At 35.5% G+C, this 14,580-nt stretch overlaps 2 protein-coding genes across 2 annotated transcripts in view; one reads left to right on the top strand and one right to left on the bottom strand.

The window, feature by feature from the left end:
- Positions 1 to 14,580, bottom strand: part of LOC145213089 (polycystin-1-like) — a 72,958-nt gene that overhangs the window by 12,205 nt on the left and 46,173 nt on the right. Inside the window, exons 10-14 of the mRNA XM_080081328.1 lie at positions 12,953 to 13,027; positions 8,063 to 8,238; positions 6,687 to 6,847; positions 4,199 to 4,364; positions 182 to 317 (exon numbers count right to left, since the gene is read on the bottom strand). Of these exons, the coding sequence (XP_079937454.1) occupies positions 182 to 317; positions 4,199 to 4,364; positions 6,687 to 6,847; positions 8,063 to 8,238; positions 12,953 to 13,027 (714 nt within the window). The remainder of the gene's footprint in view (positions 1 to 181; positions 318 to 4,198; positions 4,365 to 6,686; positions 6,848 to 8,062; positions 8,239 to 12,952; positions 13,028 to 14,580) is intronic.
- Positions 8,838 to 10,692, top strand: LOC145215451 (zinc finger MYM-type protein 1-like). Its single transcript, XM_080084153.1, has 2 exons — positions 8,838 to 10,088; positions 10,636 to 10,692. Exons 1-2 carry the CDS (start codon positions 8,838 to 8,840, stop codon positions 10,690 to 10,692), a joined length of 1,308 nt encoding a protein of 435 aa, XP_079940279.1.

The raw sequence follows: 14,580 nt of genomic DNA, 5'->3' as shown, positions 1-14,580 counted from the left end.
CATAACCTAGAGCTAAAACTCGAGCAGAATAAACATACCATTGAATAAATTATTGCCCAGATGAACCATTTGATTTAAATGATTAACTGCACTAGAGCTTCTAAAGAAAAATAGCACAACAGATAATAGGTTAGGAAACTGCTAATCTAGACATTCATACTTAGTTACAGCTCAAGTTTACCTGTAAAGGCTGTAGTATAGAAACATTTGGCAGCTTAAAGTTTGGATATTGATAATCTGAATCTGATAAACCAATTCGATTAACATGCAACATTGTCCCTCTTAAAAAAAATGAGTTTAAACCAATCCAAAAATACCTGAAAACATAAAAATGTATATTAAATAAAAGTTTCTTTCTGTACACTTCTTTACACATATTGACTGTAAAAACAAATGTACATCCAGTTTAAAACGTCATGAATTACGATCTTTGGTTGCTTACCAGCGAAAATGCTCATGTTTAATAAGTTACATTGTAGAATCTAGAATTAGTTTCAAAACGCTCATTAACTAGGAGGGTGGCCACAATTTGCTTTAGAACATACACTACACTTTATTTTGCAATGACAATATATTTCCTATGATTATTTTGTATTGGGTCCTATATTACCTAACGTTCCTTAATTTGTTTCTGCAGGCAGAAACTCATGGGTTCCAAAAACTGCAAAGTTGTAAATAATCCATTTCAAGAACAAACTATACAAAACCTAGGTGTTATGAAGTCAAACACAGTAATCGGTTTGTGGGCCTAAATGGAATGAAACACTGACATCTCAAAATGGCATATTATACAAACTGTAAAAATTTCATTTTAATTTAATATTGTTAAAAAAACTAAGGGTGGCTTAGCATATTTTGTTGTTGCATTTACACTATAACCTATTTTAAAACATAAATATATTTCGTATGCCTGCAGGCAAAAACTCATGGGTCCCCACACATGTAAAGTTAAAAATAGTGCATTTCAAGAGAGAACTCTAGTCCACATGCTACCGAAATTTTAGCCAATTCCGACACTGTTTTATAAACTTACCCATTTTAGGGGGCTAGTAAGGTTACTGATGGGGTTTGACACTAAACTAAAAAAATATGAAACCTCAATGACTCAATCAATAGTACTGCAAAATTTCAGCCCAATCGGCCAATGTTTAAAAAATCGACTACTAGAGGTGTTTTGAGCAACAACCATTAATGCTTCTGACATCGTAGGGGTAACTGCCATGACGCAGAAATGTCCACCAAGCAACCCACCAATGAGTTACATACAATTGGTTGCCCTTGTAAGACTATTGCGCCACATAATTTTTTTCATTTGTGGTGCCCAGTAACATACAAATACGTTTTACATTTGGGGGTTTGTGGGGTAAATGTTGGGGCTACAGGGTTGAGCACAACAATCGACACCTATAAATGTCATACTCTACAAGCTATCCAAATTTCAGCCAATTCCAACATTGTTTACGAACTCACCCATTTTAGGTGGCTAGCGGGGTAAATACTGGGGTTATCAACAAAAACAAAGTATAATGCACAATTATATAACTATGTCTACCATTTGTGCAAATTTCATCCAAGTCCATTAAACATTTGATGGAAAAATGAGTCAGACAAACTTCGGCAAGAAAATAACCCATTTTAGGGGGCTAGCAGGGTAAATACTGGGGGTTATCAACAAAAACAAAGTGGGATGCACATCTACATAACTATATCTATCATCTGTGTAAATTTCATCCAAATCCATTAAACATTTGATGGAAAAACTAGAAGGGTGGCTTAGCACATATTGCCCTTGCACATACACTATGATCTATTTTGAAACATAAATATATTTTCTATGCTTATTTTGTATTGGGTCCCATATTAGCCATCGTTTTTTGTAACCTTGGTTGTTTCGGCAAGCAAAAACTCATGGGTCCCCACACATGCAAAGTTGTAGATAATGCATTTCAATAGATAACAATGAGTAAGTTTGGTATTGTGAAGACAAACACAGTGATTGGTACTGTGCATATTTAAATATGCTATATGGAGTAAAAACTATTTACATTAAAACTCATTTTTGGGGGCTAGTAGGATAACTAATGGAGGTTCAACACACACAAACTTAAAAGTAGGAAACCACAATGACTCAATCAATAGTACTGCAAAATTTCAGTCCAATCTGCCAACGATTAAAATTTCAACCACTAGAGGTGTTTTGAGCAACAACCGTTAATGTTTCTGACGTCAAAGGGCTGGTAACAACCCCCAAACTGCAATGGCGCAATAACGATAATTGGCATACTTTACAAGCTATCCAAATTTTAGCCAATTCTGACATTGTTTACAAACTCACCCCTTTTAGGGGGCTAGCAGGGTAAATACTAGGGTTATCCGGACAAACAAAGTGGGATGCACATCTACATAACTATATCTACCATCTGTATAAGTTTCAGCCACATCCATCAAGCATTTGATGGCAAAACGAGTCAGACAAACTTCGGGGGGGGGAAACATTTTAGGGGGCTAGTGGGGTAAATACTAGGGTTATCAACAAAAACAAAGTGGGATGCACATCTACATAACTATATCTACCATCTGTATAAGTTTCAGCCACATCCATCAAGCATTTGATGGAAAAACGGGTCGGACAAACTTTGGGGGGGGGGGGAAAGAAAAATACACAAACAAACTAGAGTAAAATCAATATGAGTCCCCTTCAGGGAAGGGGACCCATAATAACTTATTTTAGGGGGTTAGTAAATATTAAAACTACAGGGTGAAACACATTAATCAATATCTACAACGGCCAAGTTCAACTAACTGTCAAAAGTTCATCCCATTCAGAGATTGTTCAAAAATTTACCCATTTTAGGGAACTAATGGGGTAAATATTGGACATACAGGGTAAACACAATAAACAACATCTATAAATGCCAAATTCAACTAACTGTCGGTGAAATCAACAAGGTCACCTTGAGGGAAGTGGACCTATAATAATCGCAAACAGAGCAAAACATGAGAATTTCATTAGCATTTTAGGCCAATACAGCGAGAGACTGTTTCTGCCGCCATTATTTTTGGATTAACCCAACTTTTAAAAAATGCATCTTTATTGTATTCTTGTCCATATTCACTTTGCATCATTATTGTTACATAATTACAAAAACAGTAAAAAAGAAACGGAAAAAATACTTTCAATCTAATCTCTTGCTTTGACCTTGATATTGTTGTTCAAGGTCAGTTTTTAAATATAAGTTTTCCTAGAAAGCCTTAGCAGTTGTATTACACACACTATAAATTAAAAAGCAATTTGCTACAAAGGTATACATCACAAATTGTTTTTCACTTAACTTTGTTTCGCAAAACGAGTACTATTGACCTGTAGTAACCTCTCACAGTGCAGACCAGAAAAAAAAACATTTAATGACCTTTTGGCACTGTTTTCAATAACATGCAGTAGCATGCAAAGTGTTCAACAATACTGTTTTGACTAATTTATACATGACTTAGTATTGATTCTTGAATTGATTTGTCAAAAATAAGTAAGTTACATTATGACTAAAAATCGCCCCTAACTATGTTTGCAATACTACAAGTTGACCTTTAGTGATCCGTGGTCATGCAGTGCCCAAGTTGATAACGAGAATTTAAAGACAATTTACCGCAACTTTTGAAAAAGTCACGTTTATTTTTTCATCTTTATGTTGATTACCAAAGTTTTGCTTGATGTATAAGAAATCAATGCATGTTTATCGAGTTTAAATCACGTCTTAGGTGTGAAACCTTCACCAAAACTGAAAATGCAAGTGCTAATTTAATAAAACAACATGGCATTGCTGCGCAAATACAGATTACTTATAATCACCAAAACGACTGTTTCGTAAAACGTCTGTCCATAATTCAAGCTGAACTATCCAGCTCTGCATTAAACCGCCTTAATCGCAAACCAGTGAGTTACTCGGGACTTTTATCAGACTGACATTGTACACATACTATGGACTGTAAACGTAACCATTTGTCCGATTAGGGCACAATTTTAAATACTAAATAAGCAAGCTACTGCTTGTATTTCTGGCCTGAACTAAAACCAATTATTTTGGGGTTTAAGGTGAAAAATGAGTGCATCCAATAACAAGTTAGAAAAATCTTCTGCTGCCTGTCAAAGAGAAATTAACACCAATCAGACACAAATTAAGCATTTTTAACTTCAAATCACCCTGAAGCACCATCCATTATGTCATCCAGATCATTTTGGACTGAAGTAGAATCGACAATAATCAAATCACCATGATCTTTTTGACATGTCATCTGGGCATTTGACCAATTCATTTTCAATTCAAATAAACGGTAGCATAATGGCTGTAAAGTGGCGACAAAACAATCTGCATTAAAAACAAAAAAACATAAACATGAGTTAATAAAAAAGAAAACCAAACACAATGACTTCAACTAAAAGCAGTATTTTTGCAACTTAAGCAATTTTACTAGAAAATAAAAAGGTAATAAAGTATAAAAAAAACAAAAAAATTAAATAAAACTAGAAGGGTGGCTTAGCAGATATTGCCATTGCATATACACTATAACCTACTTTAAAACATTACTATATTTCCTACACTTATTTTATAATGGGTCCCATATTATCTACTGTCTTTATAACATTGGTTGTTTCTGCAGGCAGAAACTCATGGGTCCCCACACATGCAAAGTTGTAAATAATGCATTTCAAGAGATAACTATAAGACAGTTTGTTGTTGTAAGGTAAAATACAGTGACTGGTACTGAGCATAAATAAATATGCTGTATGGACTACAAACTATTCAAATTTCATTCCATTCATCCAAATAGCATATTTATTTACGCTTGGTACAGGTCACTGTGTTTTATCTGACAACAACAAACTTTCTCATGGTTATGAATACTCATTCCATTCATACAAGGTTTTTCTCTGTCTGAGAAAAAAGGCTAAACACAACAATCAGCTCCTTTTAAAATTGCACCTGATTGTAGGGGGTGGTGGGGTAAATGATAGTGCTACAGGGTAAAACAACAATCAACACCCATAAGTGGCACACTCCAGAAGCTGTCTAAATTTTATTCAATTCAGACATTGTTTAAAAAAATTGACCCATTTTGGGGGCTAGTGGGGTAAATGTTGGGGTCAAAGGGTTGAACAAAACAATAGACAACTATAAATAGCACACTCTATAAACTGTTGAAATTTTATCCAATTCGGACATTGTTTAAAAAACTCACCCATTTCAGGGCGTTAGTGGGGCAACTAATGGGGTTCTACACCCAAAAGTAAAAAATATGAAATTACAATGACCCAATCAACAGTCGTGTAAATTTTTATTCAAATCGGCCAATGTTTAAATTTCTGGCCACTAGAGGTGTTTTTAACAACAATCGTTAACACATCTGACGTCACAAGGCTGTTAACACCCCTCTGACTGGCATGTGCAAAAACGCCCTCCAAGTAATGCACAAACACAAGTAGCATATTCTCTGGTTCCTTTACTATACTGTTACTCTTCAGAATTTTTTCGTTTGTGGTGCGCAGCAACATGCAAAAACGTTTTACATTTTGGGGGCTAGCGGGGTAAATACTGGGGTTATTGACTCAAACGAAGCGGATGGCACATCTACATAACTATATCTACCATCTGTGAAAGTTTCATCCAAATCCACCAAAGATTTCATGCCAAAAGTGCATGGAAACGCTTCGGCAGAAAAAAGAAAAAAAACAGAAAAAAAAAAACAGAGTGAAATCAAGATGTGTCCCCTTCAGGGAAGGGGACCCATAAAAATGCATAAAATTCTAATGAAACTTTTATCCAATATTAAAGCTTGTAACGAAATTTTTCATACAATAAACATAAAGTTGCTTTGGCCAGGTGTTTTTTTCAAAGACAGTTTTAGCACAGTTTCAACTTAAAACTCAATGCTACAAACACCAACTAACTAGATCAGGTGCCACAAATAATTCTTGACTTTGGTGCATAAATAAAAAAATGTTAAACTGCAATAATCCACTGCTGTGCTGTAGCAAAGTAAGTAACAATGGCATCAGCAAAGCATTTTAGCCATGGATGTCGTAATAACGATGAAGTGAGGATTATTCTTCAACTGAAAGCCTGCCAGCGCAAATCGACTGTGAATACGCAAAAAAGGATGAGAGCTGCACAAAAGATAGAAAACCGTAAAAGGCGAAGAAAAAACACATGTCACTTACCCATTGGTAAAACCTAGGCTTTCAGTTGAGAAATAATCATGTTTGTGAAGGAACTATTAACTTTTTCTACTTTTTATCTCTTTTGTTACTCTTTATAGACACTGAAGATGCTTTTTAGCGGAATTGATTTTAACCAGGAAATGAACATTCCCAAAACTTGTGATATATATATAATGAAAGATGGAGATCAACAATGGTAATACAACAGAGAATGAACAACTGTTTAAAAATGTAGGAGTTATGTGTGAAAGGGATCTAATTGCAAACCAATTAAACCCTCCCACCAAACTTTAATTATCTATAAAAAAATACACCCAATAAACAACTGTTTTCAACTTGTTTGAAGCAATCTTAATTGGCCAGATAGGACAAACCAGCATTTTGCCAAAAAAATACAGATAATAGCAGTGTACATTTTAGCAGTCTAATATTGGGGAAACACAGCACTATAAAACAATAAACAGTGGCTTACCTGTGTGTGTATTGTCACCAGTGGCATTGCTGTCCAATTGTAAATATAAACTGTTTCCAGAAGTTACATGCATTGTGACATTAGGAAAAACAGAAGTGTTGACTTTTGGGGAGCACAACAAATTAAGGTCATGAACACGTCTTTGAACAATCACCAGAAAACTATAAAACAGTCAAAGAGATAACAAACATGAGCGGGTTTTTTATTTCTTCAAACCGCATTGTTTTATGTAGTATGGCACAAAAGCTTTTAGGTGTACAATAGGTAATATAGTTAAATATCAATTATGCATTTACTTTTGCAGCATCTTTACTTCAGAGTTACTCATGAAACTAGAAGGGTGACTTAGCATATTTTGCCATTGCACATATGCTGTGACCTTTAATGAAACGTTAATATTTACGCTACACTTATTTATATTGGGTCCCATATTAGCCAGCATCTTTTATAACCTTAGTAGTTTTTGGAGGCAGAAACTCATGGGTCCCCACACATACAATGTTAAACATAATGTTAAACTTAAACTAACATGTTCTATAAACTGTCCAAATTTCATTAAATTCCGGTACTGTTAAAAAAACATTTTAGGGGGGCTGGTGGGGTAAATGCTGGAGATATAGAATGAAAACCAACAATTATAATCCATAAATGGCAAATTCTATAAATTATTCAAATTTCAATAAAACAGCTTGCAAAATGTTGACTTAAATTAATAGGAAAGTTTTAAAAAAAATAAAGCTTCTGTTTAATTTTTGAGGGTGATGAAGCAACAAGAATCTATCTATTGTTCTCAGCCCAGACTTTTCAAAATTGTATTCTAGTTGGTTTTACATTTTTTATCTGGTAAAACCTAGTATATCGTTTTGTCATGGATATAAACAAACTAAAAATGTGTCGTGAACCATAGGTATGCCAATAATTTTTTAATGCAACATACAGGTTAACATTATTTTCATTTTTGGATGCTAACCAACACCAAACATGTTTTGTGCTTTTTCTCAAAAACCTAAAATGACACTTACTAGGTTTTACCAATAGATGACAGAATAATACCAATGTACCAACCAACAAAGTATGAAACTCTTGGATCATGTACATAGAGCCATTTAAAAATTTCACGTTTTGTGGATCCAGAATATGAACAAAACAATATAAACTTGAAATTAAGTTTAAAGATGTACCCAAAGACATAACAGCAACATACGTGACTATAATTGCCCCACTTGTAAAAAAAACTCTTCATGAGTTTACCAACTGGTAGATAAGCAGCATAACTTACCACAGCAACAGAATATATGTTATTTTGTCTGTAAAGATTCAATGCCTTTAACTGCAAGATAAAGATATATTAATTTTTTATAGGTTTTGTTACATACCTATAGGTGTCCATTCCCAAACCATTCTGTGCCACAACGGTAACCCAAAATTTTCCTGAAATAGCATACTTATGGTGCACTTGCAACTGGCTAGTTAGCAGGGATGGAGTTGAATCATTAAACATCCACAAAAAAGTATTAGCAATGCGACGCTTAGGTTGAGTGACAATGATAATCTGAAAAAACATGAAAAATTAAAATCTAAGAAACAAAATATGTGTTACTTTATTACAAATTTTGAAAGTTTGCAGTATGACAATACTTTTAGGACTTGTTATTTTGTTCACTTTTTAAATTATTGTTAAAAAGTCCTAATATTTACAATACATTTGCCACCAGGCTGGTCATGTACAATAATTACCAGAACTGTGCAAAAAAATAGTAATTGGAGTTTTGACAAAACACAAATAAAAACATACTATTTAACAATTTATACACCAACGGTGCAATTATTTTTAGATTTCTAAGAACAAATTAATAGAAAGCACTGGCGTAGAGTACGGGGGTGCGGCACACCCCCGGCCTTTATCAAAGTATAGCTACATAATTGCTAAAGTGCCGCTAAGTCGGTTTATACGCGTTTCTGTTGCAAAAGCAAAGGCTTTTGTCGTTCTGTCATTGATCCAATAAACGACCGTTTCAACGCAATAATTCGTTTGTCTCGACGTAAATGGGCGTTTGTTACAACAATGACATCAGTAGAACGCAAGTCAGATGTAATTTAGCAAGGGTAGAGGTGCAATTTTCTTACTCAAATTACGATACAACCAACGCAATGAAGAGAGGAAGCAAAGGTCAGGCTAGCATTGATATGTTTTTAAAGAAAAAACAAAAATCAGGGGAAGATGAGAAAGGGGCAGATACAAGTCAGCCTGATGCAGAAACAGCCGAAAGTTATTCTATTGTTTCTACGACTCTGCTCACACAGCCCATGACCACTGACGCCGCCCGCGGTTACGTAAAGGAATCAACCGGTGGCCGAAAGTTTCAAGAAAAATGGTCTAAAGAATTTACATGGGTCCAATATGATCCTGAAAAAGATGCAATGACATGTAGCGTGTGTTCGTGGGCTCTTGCAAATAACCGCGTAAGGCCAGGGGTTAAAAATATTTTAGACGGCCAGGAAAAAAAGTGGATCGAGGGTTTCAATTCGTGGCGAAAAGGAATGTACGCTATACAGAAGCATAATGAGAGCAGCCATCACAACGAATGCCTCAGTGCTAAATTAAATGAAGACGGAAGCCAGGACATGATTAATACCATTTGTCGCAAATCTGTAAAATCGAAAGAGGAGAATAGACGAGGTTTAAAAGCAATATTTGATGCGGTTTTGTACTTGGCAAGACAAGGTCAATCACTGAGAGGGCACACTGAAGAAGAATCAAATTTTAAACAGCTGTTAAAATTTTGTTCTAAGTATAACCAGGAAATTAAGGGATGGATTAACAGGCCGAGTAAGTTTAAGTGGATTGTACCAGAAATTCAGAATGAAATTTTAAACCAAAGTTGTCACGAAATTTTGCGAAATTTGGTGAAAAAAATTCATAAATCGAAATGGTACAGTGTTATTGCTGATGAGACTGCCGACATTAGCAGAAAAGAACAGTTATCGATTTGTTTACATCACGTTGATGATTCGCTCTTAGTGCACGAAGATTTCATCGGCTTTTACTCGGTGGAGACAACTACGGCTTTGAACATTTTTAACACCATACAGCAAGCGTTGTTGTCTTTAAACATAGACATACAGATGTGCAGAGGACAGTCTTATGATGGCGCAGCTAATATGAGAGGCCATATAAGCGGGGTGCAGAAAAGATTCACAGAAATAAATCCCTTGGCAACATATGTGTATTGCGCTGGACACCAAATTAATTTAGTTGTTCAGGAGTGCTTCAGCCAAAATCACCACGCAGTTACAGCACTTGAAGTTCTGTCCTGTGTGGTTAACTTCATCAAGGGTTCTCCAAAACGCTTCTCAGATTTTTCTAAAATCAACGATGACGCAACAAAGGCTAAATCACATGTGTGTGCTAAACGTGCACAAGGAAGAAGTAGACCTTCTGGATCGAGAAAAACTGATCACCGAATTTGTAGCAAAAACCGCTGTTCGCAAAAATACGTTTTGCTGTTAAGTTCGTGCCACGATTTCTGTTATGTTGTAGTTATTTGTTTGCGGTTACTTCTTTTTTTTGTTTCTTTGCGGGTTTTTGGTGTTATTGTTTTTTAATACGCAGATTTTCGTTAGTTATGTTCAGCGCTCTTTGGTTTTAAACGTATGTGCGCAAATCTTAATGACATAAACATATCAAGCTAAAAACCTTTGTGTTTTATGTGAAAAGTTGAGGTGTTAGTATATTTATAACACAACTTATTTGATTGTGTCTGCAATGCCACATGTCATTACAGAATAAGACTTGTACGTTTTAGGTGCATGTGACCTACATTACTACTTGAAGACGATAATCGGTGCGTAACAGTTTAGCTGGACAGATCCTACAAACATAAGTAGATAAACCAATATGGTAAAATTACCTCTAAATTACCTAAAAGCACACTTATAATTTTAACAGGCAGCTGCATGTACTGCAGCGTATCGCGTCACAGCTGTGACGTCACAGTTAGGATAAGGTCGCACCCCCGGTACTTGGTAAAACTCTACGCCTATGATAGAAAGCCATTAGTTTGGTAGTACAGCAAATTTTTAGAACTGCTTATACATACGGGTAAAACTTTAGACAGATTAACTTTGGATGGCTAACTATAACCTAGGTACATTTTAAAGAGTGTGAAGCATTTTTCCCTTGAAAACTAGTGAACAATGTCAAGAATTTAAAGCAGTATTTTTTTACAATAACTAATTTAAAGAACTGGTTAAATTGCCATACACCCTGGTTAAACTGGCATATCACACTGGCACATTTGACAAGCAGTCCTTTACCATTCAATTTTATCGTCTGTTTTAATGTTTCTTTGTCTTCGCATAGTGGCAATATGGTTGAGCCAGTTATTTTCAGCATGGTAATGTTACAAAGTATTTATTATTATTGTAATAATATGACCTAAAACAAGCTCAAATGAAATTCTGTTTCTTTTTCATGTGGTCCTATTGTAATACACCATGATCAAAATACCTATACATAACCCTTTGTTAATTTTAACTTTAAGATAGTTACTTTTTTATTGTTTACCAATTGTTTACTTTAACTAGAAGGGTGGCTTAGCACATATTGCCATTGCATATACATTATAACCTACTTTAAAACATTACTATATTTCCTACACTTATTTTATAATGGGTCCCATATTATCTACTGTCTTTATAACATTGGTTGTTTCTGCAGGCAGAAACTCATGGGTACCCACACATGCAAAGTTGTAAATAATGCATTTCAAGAGATAACTATAAGACAGTTTGTTGTTGTAAGGTAAAATACAGTGACTGGTACTGAACATAAATAAATATGCTGTATGGACTACAAACTATTCAAATTTCATTCCATTCATCCAAATAGCATATTTATTTACGCTTGGTACTGGTCACTGTGTTTTATCTGACAACAACAAACTTTCTCATGGTTATGAATACTCATTCCATTCATACAAGGTTTTTCTCTGTCTGAGAAAAAAGGCTAAACACAACAATCAGCTCCTTTTAAAATTGCACCTGATTGTAGGGGGTGGTGGGGTAAATGATAGTGCTACAGGGTAAAACAACAATCAACACCCATAAGTGGCACACTCCAGAAGCTGTCTAAATTTTATTCAATTCAGACATTGTTTAAAAAATTGACCCATTTTGGGGGCTAGTGGGGTAAATGTTGGGGTCAAAGGGTTGAACAAAACAATAGACAACTATAAATAGCACACTCTATAAACTGTTGAAATTTTATCCAATTCGGACATTGTTTAAAACATTCACCAATTTTAGGGGGCTAGAGAGGTAATATTGGGGCTATGGGGTTAAACACAACAATTGACACCTATAAATGACAAATTCTACAAGCTGTCCAAATTTCATCTAATTCCGACACCGTTTAAAAAACTCCCCCATTTTAGGGGGTTAGTAGGGCAACTAATGGGGTTCTGCACCCCAAAAAAATAATATGAAATTACAATGACCCAATCAACAGTTGTGTAAATTTTTATCCAAATCGGCCAATGTTTAAATTTCTGGCCACTAGAGGTGTTTTTAGCAACATTTGTTGACACATCTGACGTCATAAGGCTGTTAACACCCCTCTGACTGGCATGTGCAAAAACGCCCTCCAAGTAATGCACAAACACAAGTAGCATATTCTTTGGTACCTTTACTATACTGTTACTCCACAGAATTTTTTCGTTTGTGGTGCGCAGCAACATGCAAAAACGTTTTACATTTTGGGGGCTAGCGGGGTAAATACTGGGGTTATTGACTCAAACGAAGCGGATGGCACATCTACATAACTATATCTACCATCTGTGAAAGTTTCATCCAAATCCACCAAAGATTTCATGCCAAAAGTGCATGGAAACGCTTCGGCAGAAAAAAGAAAAAAACAGAGTGAAATCAAGATGTGTCCCCTTCAGGGAAGGGGACCCATAATTACTGATAAGATGTTTTTATATCAACTTTTCTTCTGTCTAGTTACAGCTTTCAAAATCATGAATTGTGTGTCTAAATATTGCAATTTGTAAAAAATCACTCATCTGGTATCAAACGTTACAGGACACAAACTTTAGATATCTGTCCATCACATGTGGAACTTAGTCTGAGTAACTCTATTTAAAAAAGGAATGAGGTAAAGGACCCCAAACAACTGACTTATAATCAGCTATAATTGATTCTCAGTTCTTTTTTGATTATGTATATTTAACAGTAACAAGTTCATGAAACTTGCAATTTAGTACCTCTTCATCCTGATAGTAAGGCCTTAATCCTGAAAATTGTAGTTCAGGAGCTGCCCTAAAAGCATCGGGATTGATCTAAAAAAACACAAATCTTTTTAAAATATGAAAACGATAAAGATTACTGTTTATCAAGAGGACATTTTAAAGACAGCAACTAATTTTTTTTTCACTTTAGACTGGAAAGGTGTCTTTCCAGTATATTACCATTTTATGTACTATATCAGATGTAACAATTTATGCACAATTCGACTCACTAACATCATTGTTTTGCAAGCAAATGCGAATGGATCCATATGCTTATGCCAATTGGTTAAAAAATAAAATTCCAAAAGACAAATTAGAAGGGTGGCTTAGCACATTTTGTCTTTGCATATACACTATAACCTATTTTAAAACATAAATATATTTCCAATGCTTATTTTGTATTGGGTCCCATATTAGCCATCGTCTTTTGTAACCTTAGTTGTTTCAGCAGGCAGAAACTTATGGGTCCCCACACATGTAAAGTCAAAAATAGTGCATTTCAAGAGATAACCATAGTCCACATGCTTCCCAAATTTTAGCCAATTCCGACACTGTTTTATAAACTTACCCATTTTAGGGGACTAGTAGGTTAACTAATGGGGTTTGACACTAAACTAACAAAAATATGAAACCTCAATGACTCAATCAATAGTACTGCAAAATTTCAGCCCAATCCGCCAATGTTTAAAATTTTGACCACAAGAGGTGTTTTAAGCAACAACCGTTAATGCTAGGGCCGTTAACAACCCTGGCATGGCGCAAAAACGTCCACCAAGCAACCCACCAACGAGTAACATACTACTGGTTGCTAGGGATGTGCCAAAACTGCAAATGTTCTGTGTTCATAGACACCCTTTTGAACACTAGTTCCGTATGTTAGCAGGGCATGAATATGCAAATTTAATGCTCGGGTCTGTTTGTGCAACTGCTCAGCCGAGCACCGAGCATTAAAAACAGCAACGCTCGGTACCGAGTACTCGGGTTCTGGCTCGGCGCATCCCTACTGGTTGCCCTTGTAACACTATTGCGCCACAGAATTCTTTCGTGTGTGGTGCCCAGTAACATACGTTTTACACTTCGGGGGCTTGTGGGGTAAATGTTGGGCCTACAGGGTTGAACACAACAATCAACACCTATGAATATCATACTCTACAAGCTATCCAAATTTCAGCCAATTCCGACATTATTTACAAACTCACCCATTTTAGGTGGCTAGTAGGGTAAATACTAGGGTTATTAGGACAAACAAAGTGGGATGCACATCTACATAACTATATCTACCATCTGTGTAAGTTTCAGCCAAATTAATCAAACATTTGATGGCAAAACAAGTCAGACAAACTTTAGGCAGAAAATAACCCATTTTAGGAGGCTAGCAGGGTAAATACTGGGGTTATCAACAAAAACGAAGCGGTATGCACATCTACATAACTATATCTACCATCTGTGAAAATTTCATCCAAATCTATTAAACATTTGGTGGAAAAATAAGTCGGACAAACTTTAGGCAGAAAATAACCCATTTTAGGGGGCTAGCGGGGTAAATACTGGGGTTATCAACAAAAAAACAAAGTGGGATGCACATCTACATACCTATATCTACC

This window comes from Phallusia mammillata, chromosome 2, assembly GCF_965637545.1.
Source record: "Phallusia mammillata chromosome 2, kaPhaMamm4.hap1.1, whole genome shotgun sequence".
NCBI lineage: Eukaryota > Metazoa > Chordata > Ascidiacea > Phlebobranchia > Ascidiidae > Phallusia > Phallusia mammillata.
The sequence above is the reverse complement of the archived record's forward strand: the minus strand, read 5'-3'. Positions and strand labels throughout refer to the sequence as shown.

Bases quoted from the DNA above. Each gene is read 5' to 3' on its own strand.
- LOC145215451 (XM_080084153.1), top strand. From the start codon at position 8,838: ATGAAGAGAGGAAGCAAAGGTCAGGCTAGCATTGATATGTTTTTAAAG. The intron at 10,089-10,635 runs GTGTGTGCTAAA...TAATTTTAACAG, and splicing joins CAACAAAGGCTAAATCACAT to GCAGCTGCATGTACTGCAGC.